A 23,662-nucleotide genomic window follows, 5' to 3' on the forward strand; every position below is an offset into this window, starting at 1 on the left:
AGAACAAGCTTTTTACTTTTGAGCACCATGAAATGCAAAAAATAGTAGAACTAATTTAAGTCTATTACAGCTGTAAGACAAAGGAGAGGGAACAGGCTCCTCACATTGCTTCTTAAAGACTGACTCAAGGACTAGAGGTTTGGGTTGTATACTTGCTCAGCTGTTATTGCACTGCATTTATTTACTCTTCTCTACAAGCTAAAGACAAAATGAAATATAAAGCAAATGGTTTCCTTTTCATAAAGTCAGACTTCCTAAGGGAAACATGATTTTTTTTTGCAATGACAATGGAAAAAATCCACAACCCCAATAACTCTGAAAAATGAGATCCAGTAAAGACTGAGGAAATCCCAACCCTAGAACACATGGCACTGGGGTGAGCAGGAATCCTAAGTAAACCAACTTCCCTTGCCATGTTCCAGTATCCATAGCTCTAACATGGGAAAACATCACAATGAATAAATGTGCCATTTACACCATGTTAATATTTTCAGAAAATGGTAACTGAATAGAAATTGAAAAAAACCCAATAATTATTTTAGAAATCCTGATTCCCTGATTGTTTCTCCTTGATGTTAAGGGTTTGTAACACTGTTAGGATCCTAATTATCAAAATCTGCTTCAGAGCAAGAGGGAGATACCCAGATACCTGAGTACTGATGAGAAGTAGTTGACTACCACTGGACTGAGAATCCAGGTGTCTCTTACCATGAGTACACTATAAATTATGATTTATACTGAGTTGTACTTTTGGGGTTTTTTGCATATATGGAGCAAAAAAAATGAAAAAAAGGGACAACGTTATTAGGCCAAATAACTATCCTTATATTCTTTGCATTTTTATAGGTAATTTTCTCTTTAAAACCAAATGTAAGTAAAATACACCAAAGCAATAAAAAATCTTAGGAAGTTAATAATGAATTATCTCATAATAGTCTAAAATTACTACTAATTATAATGATTCTGAAACATTTCCTGACTAGATTGTGTTGTAATTTCAATTTCTTTGTGTTTTGATTTATTTTATGTGTTGAAGACCATTTATTTTTGATTAAACTGATCTATATGCCCTTTCCAAAGATACTTAGAAGCAAGTTCAGCTAAATGACCTTATATCTACATATGGAAAACTGGTAAGTAAGAAAGGTGACAGAGGCCTTGAAAGCCCAAGTAATGGATCACAGAGGCTGGAGTGTATATAAATGCAAATTTTGAAGCATTATTTATCCATCTCTGAAGAAATGTAACATACAGTACAGGGCAGAATTAGTTTTGTGGCTAAAAAAAGAGAACAAAATGCATTTTCTGAACACGTGCAAAGAATCTGATTTATGCTGAAAACGCAAAGGACAGGAATATAGAAATAGTCACATGTGAAACAGGCACACAGGAAGAATGAGGGAAGTGATGCTCCATCACTGTCTCCCACCCCATTAAGGATCAATGCTGCTACTTAAACCCGGCAGGTTCCTCTCACCTTCATTAAAGAGAGACTGCAGATCTTGGTTTACTGTTCAGCACAATTTGCTGCTGCAATCAGCAATTGTATTTATAGTGCTCTTTCACTGTATACATGGATCAAGTAAATTATGCTTTTAAATGCTTGCACTCCAGCCTCCATAAAAATCATTCTGATAAAGTGATTGATGCTGACCCAGAAAAACTCTGGTTGCAATAAATTATTTAAATACATTGTGAAATTACCAATACTTATTAAAGAAATCAGAAATTACCATACAGCAATCAGAAAAATTGAAATAATCTGTTAAGAAACAGAGAAGTTAGAGAAACAGAAAAAACACTTAATTTTGATGGATCTTAAGAGCTGCCCCATTTCTTGGTGTCAGTTTCTCATAGTTCCTAGAAATACCAGTGCAAACAAGCTACACTAATAACCTCAGGTGATAATTGGTGTGAAAATACCTATAACTACTAAAATGTTGTCAATTCCTAAACACTTTAAACACCAAACTTTAAACACAAACACCAAATAAGACCTTGTGACATCCTTGAGAAAATGGATAAAAGAATGGAAAATGACACCACTATTCCCTGTGCTGTAAAGAACCTCAAAACCCTCAAAGTGTCACTCAGACTTTATTTTACCAATAAAAATAACGGAGGCAAACTGCAAATTTTCAATACTGGAATGTGAAAGACTGCTCAATGTCTCCAAGGTGCTGTGGACAAAATCAGCTTCTGTCATACTATGTAACAGCATGGAAAAAAGAGAAATTACTGCTACATACATCTGCCTAAGTGAATAAAGGGCAAAGAAGAGAAGCTGTTCTTTTCTTTGAAGACCCTTTTGTCTTGTCCTTGAATGGGAATATCCCATTCCCATCATAAAATATATAGGAATTAGTATGTTTGTTGTTGGACATGTAAGTTGACTCTAGGAGGGTCTGAATATTTATTTAAAGTTTGCATGCATAGAACTCCTATTTGAATCAGAAAACCAACTCCTCTTTCATCTGGAATCAAACAGCATTTCCTTGTTGAACAGTTAATTGCTTATGATAGAGTCATTAAAATCTTCAAACCAGACAGCTGAAGGAAGAAGAAAGTTGGTAAGCTATCCAGGATTTAAAAGATAATTAATTTATAGACACATACCAGCTGGTCTACATTTTTTTTCCAGAATACCGTTAATTAGAAAATATAAGCCACCTTAAGAATACTTAGAGTCTTATAAGAAACTTGATTTTTGGACACAGATGTGCATAATTTCCTGGAGATTGCCACTGTTTGTGTTTTCTCTTCCAGAATTAACCTTAAAAGGACTATCAGGATAAAAGAGATTGACAAGGCAGAGGTGGGGAATGAGTTACAATAAATATGGTATCAATAGAGGAAAGAGTGCTGGCATCAGTGAAAGCCCTTTGGCAGGAAAAAGAAACTGGTAAGGAAACCAAACATGAGTGTCACACTGTTGGAAACAACGAGAAGAATGACACAGACTCTCTTGGGAGTCGAACAGGAGAATTTCTCTCTGGTTTATTACCTCAGATCTTTTTTATAGACCGATAGGTGAAAGTACAGAAAGGAAAACTCTTACTGGTTAGTAAACTAACACATCACCATCATTGGTCAGTGAGGTTCACCACCCCTTGACCTTCTCTTGCAAGAAAACAAGGAAGAGACAAACAACACCTGCAAGGCTGTTTTCTATCTCTGAGGATTGTTTTAATTCCTCCTTATGATTTCCCAGGCCACTTTCTCAGGCGAGACTGCTATTCCACAGGCACTGTGCTGCCTGCTTCCTAGTTAGCATCCATATATGAGAACCAAAATATATAAAACTTCAACATATATATATATATATATATATATATATATATATATATACGAAACTGGAGACCAAATAGAGAAACTAAGTCTCTAGGCATAAAAATTCTCTATGCTTAATTCCTAATACATGCTTCTAAGGTGATATACTGATTTGGAACGGGTTAAATATCAGAATTAATATCAGTGAAATCACTTCGGTGATAAAAGCAGATGGAAAGGTATGTTGGACATGAATTTAATTCCAGAATGCCTCTTCAAGGAAAGCTTTTAGCACTCATCTGGGAATGTTATATATGAAAAATACCCTGAATGCATGTCCTCTTTATAGTTCATGCATTCTAATACTAAGAGAAATTAATTCCCTCCAGGCTTGACCTGCGTGACGTAAGTTGTGATACACACATTAACCACTGTACTGGGGAAATAATGCTGTAATAGTGCATCATGAATCTTTGAATGAAATAGTTTTCTGACCACAGAGGTTACATTCTCCCAAATCAATTAAGCAAACTTCTCTATTCTCATACAGTGGCAGACAGTACCACAGCTTAAATGACTTGAAATACCTGCAGCAAGGATGTAAAAGCTCTGTGAAGTTGAATACAGTCCTATGCAATTTAATTTTTTTTTTTAAGTTCTTTTAGCTGCAGGTGGTTTTATAATTGACACAGTATTTTTATTAGCCCATAATACAAACCTAAGGACAATTCTCATGGACTGCTGGCTGATCTTTTCAAGATTATGCCTCCTTGTCTTTCTATTTTACTCTTAGGATCATAACAGACTTGGTCAAGAAAGAAATGTCAAGTACCGTTTAAAGCAATTAGGTTTAGAAATGGGGAGCTGGTGCTTCACACTAACATCTAGGTGGTCCATACATCTTCTTTTTGAGTTTTGCCAGTCAAAAACAAGCAAGTAGAAGATGGATGGGAGGCAAGACACATGGCAGCAAGATAGATGACACAGCAAGTATGTGACTGGAGTGTGAACTGAAACTTGGAAGGGAATGCAGAAAGGGGACAGGAAAGAAATTACCTTTTGAATTAATTTGGAATGTGGTTCACAGGGATCAAAACTGTAGTCATTTCTACCTTAAATACTGCTTAGTCATAAAGCCACAGAGACACCAAATCAAATCTCCATACCTCATTATAATGCTTGTTCAATGAATCCAGTATTCCTTTTAGTCCGGAAGGACCCTATATGGAAAAAAAATATCAGAAGGTCATTTTAATTTAACTAATTTTATGTTTGCATATCTGTATTTAAAGAGCAATGGGGATGGAAAAGATTTTTGTTTTTTAACTTCTTTTTTTTTTTCTGCCTCAGAGAAAGAAGAAAGTCAGTTTTTAAAACTGCAAATTGTTTTCAAGTGAATTTGCCAGTCAGAGAAGGCAGAAATGAAATCCATATCAATTTTAGTACACTTCCCTTCTGATATGAACAACATTTTTGTTCTCCAGCATTTTAAAACTCTTTCCACTAACTCAAAGTACAAGTTTTGATGCAGAAGCAGCTCCTGGTGTGAGTAAACAGATAGATTTTTAACCTGGGAGTACAGGAAATGAAATTGAGAAAAACCAGAATTCTCCAGAATATTAACTTCCTAGTTTTACTAGCATTGCAAGTTTTTACTTAAACACACATATTTCATCAAGAAATTCAAGACCAAAAAAGGAACTTCTTGATCAAAGGAACATTTAGGACAGAAACACTGAAAAATATGCTTGGAAAAAAACATTTTTGGACATTAAATCCCCCTATTTTTAGGCATATTCTGCCAAAAAAATCATGCCCTCAATGAGATTTTTAATTTTGGTAGATGGATCAGAACACAGAAAATACAGTCAAGAACTTACGAACTATGACTCATTCAAATTTACAAATTAGTGTAGTTACTCTGAGTTGAAGCTCTCACATAATGCAATATAAACAACAACCACTAATGGTGGCTTTAAGAAATGTTTGACTGTATCAATACGATTACAATATATTCAAGTAAGTCACTTAGCCTGGTTGACCTGGATGTAACACAGACAAAGGCACAAGAACAACTCTCCTCTGTGGCTTTTTATAATTACAATTTACCCTCTGCAGCTTTTCTCTGAATGTGGATACTAGGAAAATTTGGAAGCCACATGAAACATCTCAGGTGTTTCACTCCCTCTCTTCCTACACAGGAAGAGACAAAAGTACATTCATGCTATTTCAAAGTGAATTGTCACTTCAAATTTATGCTAAAAATAAGATCAATATAGTCATGATGTTTTCACTAAGATCTCAATCCACTCTGATTTCTGAAGTTAATGGCAGAATTTTTACTCTGATATCAGCAATAAAGCTGGCAATCCAGAACTGGGACTGAAGTATGATGACACTGCCTAGACAACAGTCTATGTCTCAATGTCAACAATGTAAACCTGCTGTGTTGAATCCTTGAATCCAGAATTCCTGGAGAATTCTGAAAACCTACAAGGAGCCAATAATAAGAACTTACTCTCCCTCTGCATTTGACCTCATGTACCACACTTCTTTTACTGTTTTTCCACATCTGACACTGCTGCAGCCACACCACCCAGGAAGAACTTGATGCTGAATCTGCCATCAACCCCAAACCCTCAGATATTATTTGTACATAAATAAATAATTTTTGACAGGATGAAAAGTACATTGGCACAGTTTTGAAAAACAAACATATCCTTAAGAATCCCTGGAATGTCTCATGACTAAGAGAGTCAAGGAGAACTTTAGGAATTTGGGTTGAATTCTTGGCTATGCTACAGCCTTTGCACTACCAGTTTAGTGTTTCCATTTTCCAAAATTTAAATAATTTTATATTTCCATATATTTTTTCTATAATAAAAACTAGTAAATAAGTGTACAATAGAAGAAAATATTTTTATTTAAGACTTTTTTGTCTAAATGATAGTCTCTTTTCTTCCACAGCTTCACTACACTAATATAGTTGCACAAGATACTCTGAAGTATCTACAGATAAAAAAGAAAAAAACAGCAGCATGGGTTTGAAAGAGGAGAAGCAATGAAATTAACAACAGTTGAAGAATTATTGTACCAGCAGTTTCTAGCTTTTGAATGGGAATTTTGAACATCTGCCACTTTGAACCTCACTTGAGCAGGGTTTCCTTTTTTTTCTAATATCAAATTGTGTAATTGAGAGAAGTGAAGCACACAGAGAGTAGAATTCTATGAATAAGAAAATAACTGAAAACGTGTCCTGATTGTTTCCCAAAATGGCAAACAGGTTTCAGATGTTATTTCAACAGACAAGGCAGGAATAGAAACGCAGGTGCTTAAAGGGAAATAGCTCCAAACTGTGAAATTACTCAGGTTTACAATGTATTTTCCTCCCTTAACTTTTATAGTTCATCTGCATTTCTGTAAGATGAAACTGTTGAAAAAGTCTACCCAATCTCACAGACCATGCATAAAATGGGTAACAAGTAAATTGCACTGGTTGCACCTCAAATATAGGCAATTTTAGAGAACACAGCCTGCAAGTGACTCAATACAGTTAATTTATCCTTGTATTTCACTTTGGGACCTGCCAATTAAAACAAGACACTGTTTTTCTGTTTATTTTAATGCAAAACATCATGAAACTCACCAGGGCAGATGTGCAATATTGTATAACTATCCCAAAGAGCAAATGGAAAGAATGATGAAAACGTGATGTCTGCCACAATAGGACACAAGAAATAAATTACATTTTGATATGGATAAAAAAACTTAATGCATAGAAACAAGCAATATGACCAACCTTTGCCAGCCATTCCCACACTATACTGTAAGCATTTCCAATATTCTTCTAAGAAGCAGCTGAAAGTCCAGGAAAACCAGAAATACTACTTACAATTTTCACTTATCATTAATTTGATTTTTTCTTTATTGAAATTAAGCGATAACATTCACTCACTTCCAAAATATTGCTAGAGGAATGACAGTATTTCCTGAGGCAGAGGAAATGAAATTTCCAAGGTGAAGTGCTGGCTACTTAAGATAACTAGTCTGGGGGCACTGACATATGTATTGAATCACAAGAGCTAAAGTATATGTAATTAAATGAAGAAGTTCAAGTGAACTCCTCTATTGCATCACATGCAACACAGACAAAAATGAAACCCAATTTTAATTTTAAACTTCAGGGAGTGACAAAAAGCTCATCTTCCAAGCAAAAATACTTGAAAAGATAAAAAAGATGAAGTTCAGCCTCTTGCAAAGGTAAACGATAAACTGAAGGATGACCTTCAAAAGCCATAGCAATTGTGAAATTAATCAATTACATCTAATGGTTGAAAACAACAGCTTAGCTGTGGATGTATCAGTTTAAAAGAATGAAAAATTGTGATTGCAGTTTAGTAGCCTGTGATTTAGCACACCCTAATTTTCTTTCCCACCTCTGCCACAGGTAGTTTAGACAAGATTGTGTTTGGCCAGAACAGGCAGTCCTCATGTCTCTTACCTTTACAAACCACCAGTGCTGATAACATTTCACTTCCACTAAAGAACAACTGGGCAAAAGTCAGACTCACCTCAAAGATTTTTTTAAAATTTTTTTTGTTATATTGGTGTAAGTCTGTAGCACAATTCTGGTTTAGCACTGTTGATTTTAAAAACAAGCTAAATCACTAAAATAGGAGCTACTGAGAAATGGAATTCCTCCAGTCATAACAGTTACAGTAGAGACAGAGAAAATTAGAACAGGAAAGATAAAATTAACCCTCAATGGAGAAATGAGTAAAACTCCTTTTTTTCTGTTCTCTAGCCCATCTATGTAAATAGGTATACCTGCTGATTCATTTCAAGGTAAAAATAAATAAATAAAAAATAAACCCCCAACCTCCACAGTGACAGACACCAGACAGCTATTCTCCAAGCAGAAGAAACAGAAAAATAAATTATCTCCTCTTAACAGAACACTACACAAAATGAAGCAGATAGTAATTCTACAACCCAAGACCATAAAAGTGCTTTGCCTAAGTGAAGAGTGCAGAATTGGGCCTGTACATCCTTAGGTCAAGGATACCAAGGTCAGATAGATTTCGTACAGTGTGTGTGACAGTATGGCAAAACAGACTGCCCAGAGAGGTGGTAGAATCTTCTTTGCTGGAAGAATAATGTTGGAAGATGACTCAAGAATAATCTGGTCACAATCCTGTGCTTTCAGATGACCCTGCTTGAGCAGGAGGGTTGTATCAGATGACCCACAGAGATCCCTTCCAGTTTTACTCATTCTGTGATCTTTTGATTTGCTTTTAAAATAAAAAGGTGTGGAATCTAGAAAGTCAATGCATTATACATAATGCAAAACAAGCTGTGGTCTGCTGGGGACCCCGTCTGTATTGCTGAATCCTACAGACTTTTAGTTAGCAGAAATGGCAGAAGAAAGCAATCAGCTCAGTTCTGCAGTCTGATCAAAATGCTGTTCTTACAACCTCATAGCATCCTATTATCATAGTAATTCTTTTTGTTTCATAAAATCAGCATTTCAGTTTCAGTGAAAAGCTGTGCTAAGCAGGGTTGCAGCATTTGAGAGCAGTCTCTCAGAAGACTTTAGAAGAAAATGGAAGTAGGGAAATACATAAAATACATTTGAAGGGTACAGAGATATTGATTTTACAATCACAATTTTCAGAATGCTTGTGAGAGCAAAGCGAATAGTGTGTTTAACAGAAGCTTTTCACCGCTATCCAGGTGCTTTAGAAGAGAGAAAGGATCAAAAAAGCACTAGAGGGAGCTGCTGCTCTACTTGGATTCCGTATTCAGCACAAATTGCTACTACCCGCTGGATTGAGACAGGTGCGAACACACATCTCGGCTCTCCTGCACTGAAATAACAGAACAGTACTCAAAAACAACATCAGACAGCAAGGATGCATACCACGAATTCTGAACCAGAAGGGAATCAAAGAACACCTTAAGAGTCTATAATGTGTAATAGATTTTAAACAAATAATCAAAAGAGGAATGTATTCCATAGGTTCACAAAAATAGCTGATCAATAAAAATCCTCATTGTCTCCTTGCCTTTTGTGAGCACAGAATTTGCTTCAAAGAGAAAAAAAAAAAATAAAAGAAAGAATAAGGAAAAAATGACACAAAATAAAGGATATCTGGAAGAAATTTCATAGAAAATCCCACTTTAACTTGCTTGTTTCACTTTAACTGAGTAGCCTCATTACCAGATGCCAATCAATCTATGTTTCTGACAGTGATACAGGTTTTTAACCAAAGCTATGCAGATGATGTTAAGGGACTAGAAACTCACACCAAGCATTAATTTTACTGAAAAAAAATCCCCAGAAATTACGTTAGGAAAAAAAAGAAAGAAGATGAGATATTGAGAGAAGGTTAGAAAAATTTTAAATGCTGCCATACGACAAGTAGATTTTTGACTGCTAGCAGGTGCTTTTACATTCCTGTCACATGAAAGCACAGCATGTATGCTGACTGGAATTTTTGTAACTTTCCAGTTTTCTTTGATTTTACCCCAGTCTTTTCCCTACAAATCCCTATGTGCACACATTGTTATTAGGACTGCCCTTTATAATAAATATTATAAGTATTGTATTTCCTTCTCACAGTTCTTGTGTTTTCTTTTTGTTTTCTTTATTGTCAGTACCTAGCACTTGACTGTTCTAATTTCTAAATTAAATACATCATGGCATAAATTGATAAATAAATTAGGTAAATTAATTAATTTCAAACACAGACTGTGCTATTATTACTATGTCCCCTGCCTCTCTGCTACCACTGTCCACCCCGCAGTGACCAGGGAGGCAGGGGAGGTGGATTTGCTTCCAAAGAAGACCCTAAAAACGAGGCTCTTTCCCTTTGCTGAGATGGCAGTCACAGCTTTATTTCTTGGGATCTTTTGGGGTGAAGTTGCAGGAGGGAAAGAGGAAGAGGTATCGATAAGCACTCCTTTTTCAGGACCAGGAAAGGGGTGTGGGGGATTTACACAACCAATAAGGGGAACTGGGGAGAACAAGATAAGGGAAAGAACTTACAAGTCTACATTTTCGGGGGTACATTTTTTGGGTCATACCATTTTTCCTAACTGCATTACAACAAGACTGCATACTGTAGCTACCCTAAAAATAAATGACTGAATCTCCTTTTTCTCAAAAACAAATCTCATATTTTTTTGAAACATCAGCCAAACCCCAAACTTTTTATACTGGAGAATCTAATTTTTACATATTCAGTCAATCTTTTAACCACTTTGTACCCAGTATATGCCAAACTTATGGAGCAACCAATCTGCAGGTAACTGAGAAAGGTAACTGGAAACACAGAAAAACAGAATATGGTTTGAGCCTTGAAAAAGAGAGGGAGAATGATAGATCCTGCTAAAGATTTTTTTTTGGTGCATACAAGCTGTGGCACTTGAAATACAGGGATCCTGCCAATGCATGTTAGCAGGCATTACTGCTTTTAGAGTATGCCTTTCCTCCGTGTTCTGTTCTGGCTTGGAAGAGGAACACAAGATGGTGGTATAGCCGTATCCAAAGAGAAGTGCATCAGAAGAGTTATTATAGCAAAAACAAATACTTTAAACCAATATTTAAGCCATGGCTGTTTAAGGAATGCTTTTCTGTATGTAGTACTAGGCTACAGAACCCAATACAGAGTTCCTTGCAGTGACGTTGCCATGCTGACAAAGTTGATCTTTCCACTTGCTGTAAGAAAATCTGAGATACGTCTCAGTAATAGAAGCACAATTTAGCTTCCACTCAAGATTTCTGGTATATCTGTCAAGGATCATACATCTTCACAAGCCTGACCTGCCAGCAAATCTAGGATGGCAGAAATCTGTAACACAGAAACAGCTTTTCATTAGCTCACAAAAAGCTAAGTAGATTAGGTCTAACATTGACCTCTGCTATGGTTTGCTTTTTTATCCTTTAAAGGTTATATTTGGCACTTGTATTAGAAAGATTATGCATCACTCCTTTCCTGTTTTCTCTCCTGCAATCTGCAATACCATTTTAGCATTAGGACTGTGCAAACGACTCAAACAAGCAAGGCTTCAATATGACTGTGCAGGGGAAAAAAGTGAAAGGGAGGGATTTTTAACTCTTGGTTTATGCAGGATAAATGAATTCAATCATAAATGCCTCTTTCAGAACACATTTTTCAAGAAAAAATTATTTATGAAATCTATGCAGTTTTTGGTTTGGATGAGGGTAGATGACATCTGTTTAATTTTATTCATTGTATCCCATGCAGCAGTGCGTTATTCTCTTCTCTACATATAAGACCAAGTTGAAACATATGAATCAAATGTTCAGATGCATAAAACACCAACCTTTATCACTAGCCAGGTAAGCAAAAGAAGGGATTATAATTTTTTTTGTTTTATATAGGAATGTAAAGCGGCAGATGTTTACTTAATCCACAAATAGCTGCTTTGTATTTGCACATAATAGCATTTTTACAATATAATATAGAGTTTTACAAATTTGACTGTGTCTTCCTCTACCAAAAAAAGGCTGCTTTCATTGAAGACTAATATACATTCATGCCTGACTTGAATTTTAAATCCTTTATATTTTTTTAAAAAATAGAGAGGGAAAAAAAAATCCCAAACCTCTTAGATCTGAGCTAAACCCTTTAGTTCTTCATATTACAAATCCTTTCATAAAGTCATGTATTTCTTAATCTTTTTAATTCTTCAGTCAACTCATCTGAACTACAGCTGAGTGCTCATTCCAGTGCTGGGTATAATCCTCCCCATCATTCAGACAGTTGGCACATGCTTCACACAGTCCTTCATCTTTCAAATTACCCCTCTGAGACAGAAATTATCCCTTCTTCTACAGAGCATCACACATTTTGCAAAAGGAATTAAAGCACAGTATTCACAGCTAGCATACATGACCAGTCTTTCTTTGAAATGTCAATTTCTGCTTCCTCTGCTGAAGTTTCCATTTTGTTCTTTCCCTCCTGTTTAGTCCCTCCTACTTGTGGATCCAGTTCTTTAATTTTTGCTGCAACAAAAGGCTACCAGTAGTAGATGTTTGATACAGCAGATACACAGATCAATTATTTTCAACTATGATCCAGTAACCTGCTATAAAAGAGTTAATAATGTCCGAGGACAGAGTGAAAATTTCCCATTCCCCTTGTTAGTTACTCACAGGAGGTCCTGGTGGCCCTGGTTTTCCTGGGAGGCCTGGTTTGCCTCGTCTCCCCTGGAAAAAAAATTACAACAGACATTTATAAATGCTGCGGTTAGGAACTGATTTGGAATAAGAATTTTAAGAAAAGATTTATTGTCGTACATATTAGCAAAAAAAAAATAAAAATCAAAACCCATTCAAAATCAGTACTCTGTATCAGTCACTGCAATACTATCTGAGTAGTTCTAGGATTGCTTTTAATAGTTATAACAAACTATATTTTTATCCCCATCCTGGTAACAATGTCACATTTTAAAGCTTTCTCTCAAATATGAGTGCACTTTAAGAGGTTTATTATTATTTACAAAGTATCTTGATGAGGTGTAAAAAAGTTATATTTGTATGAATACGCTGGAGCTTGGGATGTTAAACTGTGCTGCAGCAGTCTGACTTGCACAGTCAGTACACATGTGCAGGATACTCCAATTAACAAACACACATACCCTTCTTCTTTGGGACGTGATAATGAGCACAAAAGCCAAAGATTTATTTGCAAAAACAATTCACCTTCTTTGTGAAATTACTACCATCTGTGTATATATAATGCACATGCAAGATCATTTGCATTAAAATGTAAAGTCCATAAAAGTCTACTTAAGGGAGACTTTCAACTCAGTTTCTAAAAACACATGCATATGTAACTACTACAATTTTTTAGTACAGAGTTTGTATGAGCAACTGTTTTCACATATGGTTTTTTTTTTTAGGAAGATCAACATAAAAATTGAAGTAATTTACAGGAATTAACATCTTTATTGTCAAGCTGAAATCTGATACATATTTTTTATAAACACAGCTGATAACTAATATCTAGGTACAAAGGGCAAATAAAAAAAATATGATATCCATTAAGAGTAAACTTTTCCCTTGCATATGGCAAATGTAAATTAATGTTAAAGCATTAAGGGGGGGTGTCCTGCTGAAGTCTTGGCTTAAAAAGTGAAAAAATGAAAATTCTGGCTGACAGCTCACAATTAACACATAGGGATATTTCTGTAAGCTGTGCTCCCTACTTCTAAGCCTGCTTCTGTAGTTTATTAAATAACAGTGTCACATAGACTGCAGAAGTATTCTAGGAATAGAAAATGAAATCCATTTTTGCTATTTCCAGGTAAGAGCGCTGATCTGTAGGAAAACCCTGTCATGCTCTGCTTTTCATTAATCTTGATCTATGCTGAGGGGAGGACAGCAAGGGTGGAAAATCCCTCTCCCTCACACCTTGCAGCTCTCCAGAGCAACCTCTTGCCTAGAAGCCAGGGACTCTCCCGAGAGAGGTGGGTATCTCAAAGCCTCCAAGCTGAAGAAGAAACAGAACAAAGACTTTGTGGATGTGTTCCAGCCATTGGGTTGTGCCACACAACTTGTACACTGCCACCACGGATTCATGAACATCCTCAGTCAGTCAGAGTGTTTTAAGGGCAGCGTGAAACAAAACCACCTCAGCATATTTGGAGTGCCAAATTCCTGGGTCTTAACTAGCTGAGACATATATTATGTGCTGAGCTGTTTAATCCCACCAGTACTTGCACATGCAGGGCTCTGACTGGGCCAGCTAAGGGTAAATTTTCAGAACCAAAATACAGGACTATGTGCCCAGACTGGGCTCAAGGCTCTAGTGGCCCCTACTGCTGCTGTGCTGGTAACACTGTCCCTGCAGCCCCAGGAGCAGCTGGAGCTGGGATCTCAGCTGGGATAAGGGGGACCAGGGTTTGACTGTGGTCAGCTCATTGATGAAGTGCACTGAGCAAGCCTGACAGGGCACAGCACCAGGAAAGGCACGTGTGCACAAGCAAAGGGGACTGCAGCTAGATACACCTATACTTTTGGACTCATCTCATCTCTACTCTACTCTACAGGTGGAAACTGATATTTCCTGACTTTTTTTTAAAAGAAAAAGAAACAGTAAACTTCCCTTAGAAAGTAGAAAAAACAGACTGAGAGGTAATAATGTAATAAACAAAGATATATTGCTCCATACTTTTAAAATAGTCCCTCTGAGTTATAATGGTCTACAGTGTTGACTTCTTGAAGCACCTTCCTTTTCCTGTTTGAACTTATTTAAAGTATCCTGAGGATGACACTTAAAGTCACAGCAGTCTAAACAAAGTATCAAGGAAGTGTCAGGATGAAGAAGACAGGGCTTTGACTGGCAGACACAACTGTGAACGAGGTGTTAATTACACAGGAAAACATGGAATATGTTGGGAAGGCAATTTTATCTCTGTTTACAAGATGAACTAAAATGTGATTTATGACATAACAAAGACAAAACTTGAACTTTCTGAAAAAATAAAAAACAGCTATAAAAAAAGAATTGTCACTTATTAATTACTAGAACACATACCCAATGAAACATGGAAGAAACATTTGTCCCACTTTTTAATCATCATTGTATTATTAGCAATTATGCAATGTTGCATGTAAAACAACCACACAGATCAGTATGAGGCATAAGCTTTTTATAGAGTAATAAAAGTTCTTTTTTTGCCCCCGAGCACCTTCATAAACTGGTATTTTAAATTTAGTACAGAAATGTATGAAAGGCCACTACCTTTCAGCAATGCCTTTCAGGTACAGAGACTTCAATGTTAGGAATACTCAAAGCTCCACCTACTTGTCAGCACTCCTGCTTCTCTATGACTTGTCAGCATCAGCAGGGGAAAAAATAAAATATATACTATAGTAACAGTGTAAGAAAAAAAAAAAGTTCATATTTTTGTTTAGGGTAATTAAAACAATTAGAAGAATGTTTTTGACAAGCCCGTTATGATGTTGCCTTGAGCAGACCATGAGCCAGACCATGACTAAATATTTACATTTTGATTTTGAGTCATCCTTCTGGCAAGAAAGAAGTGAAAAACATCTCAGTGCCCTCTCTGGTTTATAGAGTGGGCTAAGCAGAGAGCCACAGTACCCAGCTCCTGCTCAGCCGTGGGTCTTGGTAGCCCCATGAGAGCCGTATTTAGTGCCACTCTGCTGTGCACTGGGCTGACAGCCCACACAGGAGGCCTGTTACCTTTATTTAGCTTAGATCATGGAGCAAATATTGAGGTTATAAAACCACTCAAAATATAAATAAATGCACTAGGCATCACATTGTTCCTTTAGCTGAATAAAACATTCAATACCACCTACATTCTCTTAAAAATGATACGTGGTGTCAACAAGTTGTCTAATGCTACTTGGAATACCTGAAGAAGACCAAAACTGTTGCTGGTTATTCCCTCTAGTGCTTATATTTTTGCTGCCAATCAAAATGATCAGAAGTTTTCTAAATGTTACTGATATTGTATGCTGTCCCCTTGACTCCTGAAATGCCAGCCCTCAACTAATTTGTACAGCAGGCTACTTTCCTCTTTCCCTAAGGACAGGCTTCAGCTAGATCATTCAAATGACAAATCATTCAAATAACAACTGCTTGGTTAGGGGCAAAAAAAAGTAAAAATACCAAAAATAAAGTAAATGAGAGATTATATGCTTCAGGAAACTCAGCTGAGTGCCTAGCAGAAGTATGTGGTCAGCTGCATTCTGTATTCCTCTCTTCCTTCACCCCTTCTGTGAGTTGAAATGACTTGATGAGCTTTGCCTGACATGAGATGGAAAGCTGTTCAGAAGAGAGGCTCTGGCCATCCCTCCATAGGCTTTGTGCTCTGGTTCTGACTGCTGCCCCTGGGTGCTGCTGCAGGTCCAGCACACAGCCCAAGAATTCAAAATCTGTATTGTAACTCCCTGCTGTATCATGCCATATCCATATATTCATATCTCTCTAAACTTTAGAGTAAGATCTCTAATCCTAGTGTTCAAAAATAAGCTGTGGATTATTTAAGGATAAAATCAAGCAGTTATGTAGGAACATTACATGATTTATGGATTTAATAATTTAAAGACTCTATGCTCGAATATGAAGGCAAAAGTTCTTAGAATAAACCCATGTGAATTTTCAAGGGAAAGTGATAATTAGTGGTTCTTGAAACACATCATCACATTTCAAAACAAGAACTAGTTCCAGAGAAAGTAAAAATCTGGGCTTTAAAGTCTTAACTATTATAGTTGTTATGCAAAATTAATGAGGTTTATGTAATTTGTTTGCCAAACTAAACTATGATTCTCTTGATTAATCCTAAAAACCAGACTGAAAAAGGCACAGATATTACCAAAAACAGGAGGTGGGTGGGTGCCCAACCCACAGATGCCCGTCAACACCTTGGGGACCTAAACACAGCCAAATGGGTGGAGCTCTGTGCAGTTAAAAACTGTTCCTCCAGATGCCCAAAGCTGTCACCAAGCAGCCAGACAAGTTCCAGTGCCTACACTAACCCAGATTACAGCAAGAGCTGGGATATTCTCTCCCCTAAATTGAAAATCTAAGTTGCAGACAATGAAACCTTGTTAACTTCAGTAATACAGTGTTAGGATTTGAATGTGCAATCCCTTCTTCCGTCCTATTAACTTTGGCCTTGAGGACATATTATGGTAACCAGTATATTACAAATTAACCTCTTATTATTAGATGTTAAACCTGAACAAAATCACAGGAAATAAGGCCAGAAGGCAAGAAATTAAGCCGTTTGCAGAAATCAAGTGCAAGTCTGTTCATCATACTCCACTAAAACCTTTCACAGAAACACAGCTCACAGAAGAATAGAGCACACCTAATCCCCTGCATTGGGAGCAAAGTCAGTAGGGAGCTCCTCACTAATGCAGAAGCATTCCTGCACTCAATCTTGGGTCCCCAAAATAATTTTAGGAATGATTTACAAAATCTCTAGTTTCTTAATTGTGATATTAATAAAATGCTCAAAGGGAATGCCTAGCCAGACTAGATAAAATTGAAATTAATTTAACAAACAAAAAAAGGTCCTAAAACAGGCATAGCAATGCCAAGAAATTGAATGCCATGGCCTCTTTTGCCAACAAATCGCTAGACAAAATCCAACACAGTTTTTTCAAGTGTATCCATAAAAGCTCAATTTTGTTTCAAATTCAAAGAAATATTTTCAACTGTATTTAGATAGTTTATACCTTAATTTTGAGATATAATTTCTTATTCTCTCATGTTTCCATACCTTTGGCTAAAAGACACTAAAATAAATATTATTATTTATAGTATTTGGAAGAGAGTCTGAAATTCCAAATGAGCCTCTTAAAAGTTAAACCATCTCTGCAATTCCATTAAAAGTTAGATTTTAATTTCTACAATGGAAATTAAGAAGAGAAAAACGAGAATTTTTCTAATTGGTAAATCTGCCTTTAGTATCCTAAATTACAACCTCGTCATTCTATTTTTAAATGCCAAAGTGGGAGAAAGAAATATTTTTAAGCTATATCCTAATTTACTGGATATGTACTTCAAGGTAGAGACATTCTGAGAGAAAAACTGTTTTACATTAAGCATTTTTGGACTGTTAAATGTTGAAGTGAAGGAACATACAGAACTCTAACTTAAAGATGAAATCAGATTGGAGCTTTGAACATTTAAAAACAACTTACATCAAAGTCAAGAAGGAATGAGAAGATAAAAAGAGATTCCAAAACTCCAGAGATTTAGCTGTGAAGAAAATGTTTAAAATGTTTTGCATTGTGCCAGGAGGCTGACCTGTGATGACATTATCATTGTTCTGTAAGGTTTGTTTTATAATTGTTCAAGTACAACATTAACTCACTGAACTAGAAAACAAATTATGTCAAAGAAATATTTAAGTTCTACAAATCAGATAAATGCAATCTGAATTTAAATTAAGTTTGTTGCCACTTTAAATAATTATGTTAAGAAAATCTAACAGCTCTCCATCCATTTATTTATGAAGATTTTCCACTCTGTTAAACTAATTTTATTCATGCTTGATTAGAAAAACTTGTAATCTCAGAGAGTAAACTCATTATTAACATAAGGCAAATATTGCAGTTCCACAGGGTTCCTCCAAACATGTAATTTTAGAGAAATCAATGTTGAAATACTAGATATGACAACAGATTCTCAGTTTTATGAGGTGTTTAATTTATTATTAAGATAGTGCTAAAATAACTTCCTCTTAAGTGAAGTATTTGGTATTATAAACACAACTATTGGAAATAAGGAAGTTCTTTCAAAAATATTTACTTTAGGACACCTGCAACATCCCAAGGAATATAGAGTCAAGGATATGGCTGTGGTATTGTAGAAAGATTTTTAAATGCTTGAACCCAATTCACCATTGGAACCAGGGAAACCACCATGATGGAGAAATAATCCGTTTAAATACATATAAAAGACTTATAAAAGACTTAATTTATTTTTTTTTTCTTAATCCATAAAAATGAAATTTTTGGCAGCCATGTTGAGAATAAGAGCTAGTCAAATAAAAACCACAGAATTGACTGGGTTGGAGGAAACTAGTATAAGAGCTACACTATACTAGAGATCACTTAGTATAATACCTGTCCTCATGCAGGATCAATTGTCCAGGACTGTGTCTACTCAGATTTTGAATATCTCCACAGATGGAGGCTCCACAGCTTCTCTGGGCAACCTGAATCACTATTTGTTTTGGTTTCTTTGGGACTTTTTTTTTGGGTTTTTTTTTTTTTTTTTTTTAAATATTTCCTACCCATTGCCTCTTGTCCTGTCACCAGCTACTACTGAGGAGAATGTGTCTCCCTCTTCTTTATACACTCACATCAGATATTTACACACTGATAAGATTCCCACTGGGCCTTCTCCTGGCTGAAGAGTCCCAGCTCTCAGACTCTCACAGAAGTTTCTCCAGCTGCACTTTGATGCCCCTGAGGAAGTCTGTATCTTTCCTGAGGTGGTCTCAGCAGTGCTGAGCAAAGGGGAAGGATATCTCCCCCTGACCTGCTGGCAGTGCTCTTTCAAATGCAGGCCAGGATATTGCGGCCTGTTTTGTGCCACAAGGATGAGCTGCTGGCTCATGGCCTGCTTATTGTCCAGACAATTCTACACAAAGCTTTCCTCCAGATAGTTTGTTTCCAATGTATGCTCATACCTGAAGTTATTCCTCCCTAGATGCTGAATTTTGCATTTGCTGATGTTGAACTTCATGTGATTTCTTCTGCCCGAGTTCTCTACTGCATTCTGCCCTGTTGTTCAGGCTGTTAATAGGGACTCTGGACTGTACTGGCTCCAGCAGCAACCCCAGGATGACTCACGACTTGTCTCCAAATGGACACTGTGCCACTAATGAAAAATTTCTTGTTTTTCAGATGGTTTTTAATCCATTTTACCATCCATTCATCTAGCCTGGATTTTGTCAGCTTGTCTATGAAGATAATGGGAGATAATGTCAAAGGCTTTGCTAAAGCCGAGGTTGGCATCCGCTGCTCACCTCTCATCCACCTAGCCAGACACATAGTAGAAAGCAATGTATTTGGTCAAGCAAAATCTTTCTTTCATAAATCCATGCAGACTATCCCAATCATCTTCTTGTCCTCCATGTGTTTGGAAATGGTTTCCAAGAAGATTTCCTCTTTCCCATTGCCAGCGATTGAGCTGAAGCCTCTTGGCCTGTAGTTCCCTGCACCTTCCTTTGTGAAGACAGAAGTGATATTTGTCTTTTCCAGTCTTCATGAGTCTCTCCTGGTCACCATGACCATTCAAAATAATCAAGAGAGGATTGCAATGTGTGATGCCCTATGGACTTAGACAGCTGTATCCTCCATCTGGGTGTAAAAGTCTGACAGCAAACAGCTGTCAGTGCTCCTTCAGTAGTATTTGGGTCCTGTGCCTTGTGGCCACCATCTCTGAGTATGTGCATGGTGGACAGAGAAGGTTTTCTGGCTTCTTTGTGCCCTCCTGCATGAATTGCTGTGCCACCTGCTGCCTCTACTGGTTGTTCTGCCAGGGCTATAAAAACTGCTCCTACAGAGTCCTCATCCTGGCACGGGCCAGGAGGAGCCTGACCTCGCTGCTGTGGCAGAGTTTGCCAGGAGCTGTCAGAGCTGCCCTTACCTTCTCCTCACCTGGAAGCAACAGGCATCCTCAGTGTCCTCAGAACCTTCCCAAAAGTGCCCAAATCTCACACAAAGTGCCTAGAAGCTCAAGAAGGTATTGAGAGGATTGGAAAGAAGCAGAAGCTGCTGCACAAATTGCTGTGTATTTCAGCTGCATGCTGGGTCTGGCTCTTCTAGAGGCCAGCTGAGAATGCAAAATCACCCCGTCTAGATTTCACAGTATAGCTGTCTAATAAAATTGCCTTGATCTTTTGCATTAAGAAAATTTTTGGAATTCACTGAAGTATTATATTTTAAAAATTGAATCATTTTCAGAAAAAAACAGTATTTATAAAAAAAGGACCAAGTTTAGGGAAAATTTCTTCTACAAGGATATCCAACTGAAATGAAGCATTACTTTACAAAACATTTGGAATTTTATTTTTGAAATATAAATATTGAATTTAACATAGTAAATAGAGTCTGGAAAGCTCCATGCAGCCTGTAAACTACAGGTAGTAGAAATTTTTAAGAGTACACAGCAACACAGCAAAATTATTATAAGACTTCAGAAAATTATTTGCATGGGAGCTGAAAGCCCTTACTTGAATTTTTTCAGAAATTAATGGAATGGTGATTTGATTATAGAGAAAAACCTCTAAATACCCCTTCAATACAAAGAAGACATTAAGATACTCATTTGCTGGGGGCTAATGGAGTATTAGCTACAGACCCAGTGTAAAATAAAACACATATCTTGAAATGTGTGATTGACAAGAAACGCTGGAAGAAAGAATTTAAGGAGACTTGCAAAGAGCCTGTTCTTGATGTTATTTGAAGTGAAAAATGGACTTCTGCAAAAGATTAGCTTACCTAGAAAGTACAGGATTACTGAGAAAAATAATAGTTCTGCATAACACAGAAATCCAGGAAGATGGCGCAGGAGTCCACTGTGGCTTAAATTCCATGTAATGCTAGGTTAGTACCCAATCTCACTGTTGCTTGTGGGTTGGTAATATTGGACCAGGGACTTTTCTGAGTAATGTGTAATTACCTTCTGAAGCCCCTGATGTCATTCTGAGCAGTTGTATAATAGTATCAAGTTGCTGCAGCAGTAACATGCCTGAAGACAACATGATGGGCACTGAAAAAGTTATGTTTGAACATAGTGCCTGCCCACAGAGTAGTCTAGTATTTCTCATGCAGGAATGAGGGAAAAGGAATGAGTAGCTGTTTCTACTGGCCCATTTCTTTCAGTGACCAGAAATAAAACCCAAAGCTCCTGTTGAGTAAGGTCTCATGTCTAACACAAATCATTAAGGATCAAAAGCCTTAAAAAATGTTACATGAAGTCACTACTTGTAGAGCAAAAAGAAACACTAGACTTTTTAAAAAGAGCAAATATTTGAAGACTCCTTGAGCCCACAGGAAAACAACAAATGTGAGTGGTGAGTGGCAGTGGGTATCTTGGCAAAAGGAGAAACACAAGGGCACTACATACTCACACAAAATTTAACTACATTCACTGACGACATTATGACAACCCTTTAAATGAGCATTGTATAAGTCTCAGGTTGACTGAACAATCAGAAACAAGTTCACTGTGCACTCTTTGAATGTGGCCAGGTTGTGATGTAACCAGGTTATGATGTCTTCTGCCATGACAATTACTTTTGCCTTCAGAGTAACAGTCTAATTAAGGATGGACAACATATCATGAATTATTGAATATCTTGTAAGATTTTTTGTAGAGATACTGAAAATTCTGTGAAGTTTCATTTGTGTAGAAGAAGCTTGGTAGTAAACCATGCAAAACTGAAAACAGATGCCTTCACTTGATCTTAAAACTCAGTTCCTCCCTCTTAAGTACTCTGCAAAGGAAACAAGATATGTAAGTCTGAAGATCATTTTGTAGCCATTGTTCGTGAAGTTTGCTCTCCTGCATAAACCAGCCACATCCACAAAGAGAAGAGATAATAAAGGAGATGAGAGGGAAAGGTGTCACAATAAGTGAGGAAAGAATGGGAAGTCATGAATCTACTCTTAGAGACACAACCAATACTCTTTATAAATGCTAGACTATTAATCCATTTGTTTATTCAGAAAAGAAATATTTATGCATTTTGCTACTAGAGTAGTATGAGAGAAGTAATATGATCATGAATCCAATTTATACTTATCATCACACTAATTGTTCTCAATGACTTCATTATTTGAAATTTTTGGCAAATTTGCAATTTTCTGTTAAATAAAGACAAAAAATTGAACCTGGGTATCTTGATACAGGGTCCTTTAATGCTGCACGAAACTAGTCAAAAAATTTTCAGGGCTTCATCTCTCTCCTTCTGAATGATCTCCCCACACTAAATTTCTGTAATCATATCATTCTAGTGTTCTGCTTTCTGCAAACCTTTTAATTTTTTCAGATATCTGGAAAGCATCCAGGGAGACCAACTAAGACAGAAGACATTTCATATACTTCTGTCATCAATTTCCATTGCTGACCATCATTTAAACAAGTAAGAACCAAAACTGATCTTCAATATGGGAGTAAGATGATAACCCATTATGACCATACAGTAGTAATATACTCTATTACTATATTATATATACAGTATAATATATCAAAGGCACATACAGTGACATATTCAGTATTTTAATAATCATGCATGGGCTCAAATGACACCAGTAACTCTGTCTACTGTGCATCTATCAGAAAAAAAAGCTGTTACCATCTTATTTGAAAAAATGTATTGATCCCCCTTTACACCTGAAATAATTAAGCTATTGACTTAATCTAATTAAGTAATGATGTAAATTTGCATTTCTAAGACAATTTGAAGTATATGTCAATAGCATTTTAAGGTTGACATAACTTTGAACTCAAAAACTACAGTTCAGCTGCTTTTATATTTATTATAATAATAACAACATTTATTCTATTTCTATAATAATTATATATATTTTTATGATGTAACTTTTTGTGCAGATTATTCCTGTGAGGTGAAAGAAATACTACTCAGACTTATTTGTCTCAGTAAGGGTACAATTTTCTGAGTTCTATCTTTACTGATTACGGGGATATGGGAGCCCACTCTAGGACAAGGCATGTTTGGTATTCCTTAGTAGTTCTAATGTTGAACCCTGATCTGAGTTGATATAATAAAACCTCACTTAAAACACACTGAAAATGAAAATGCATACTGTTTTCCTTGCTTTTCTACTCATTTTCTATTGTCA

The 23,662-nt window shown here is 36.4% G+C and overlaps 1 protein-coding gene across 7 annotated transcripts in view; it reads right to left on the bottom strand.

Moving 5' to 3' along the window:
* The window catches only part of COL19A1 (collagen type XIX alpha 1 chain), a 186,569-nt gene that overhangs the window by 53,958 nt on the left and 108,949 nt on the right, over positions 1–23,662 (bottom strand). For all 7 annotated transcript variants that reach the window (XM_033512990.1, XM_033512991.1, XM_033512992.1 and 4 more), the window contains 2 exons: positions 12,452–12,505; positions 4,437–4,490 (listed from right to left, as the gene is read on the bottom strand). In XM_033512990.1, coding sequence (XP_033368881.1) covers positions 4,437–4,490; positions 12,452–12,505 — 108 coding nt within the window. The remainder of the gene's footprint in view (positions 1–4,436; positions 4,491–12,451; positions 12,506–23,662) is intronic.

Source organism: Parus major, chromosome 3 (assembly GCF_001522545.3).
Source record: "Parus major isolate Abel chromosome 3, Parus_major1.1, whole genome shotgun sequence".
NCBI lineage: Eukaryota > Metazoa > Chordata > Aves > Passeriformes > Paridae > Parus > Parus major.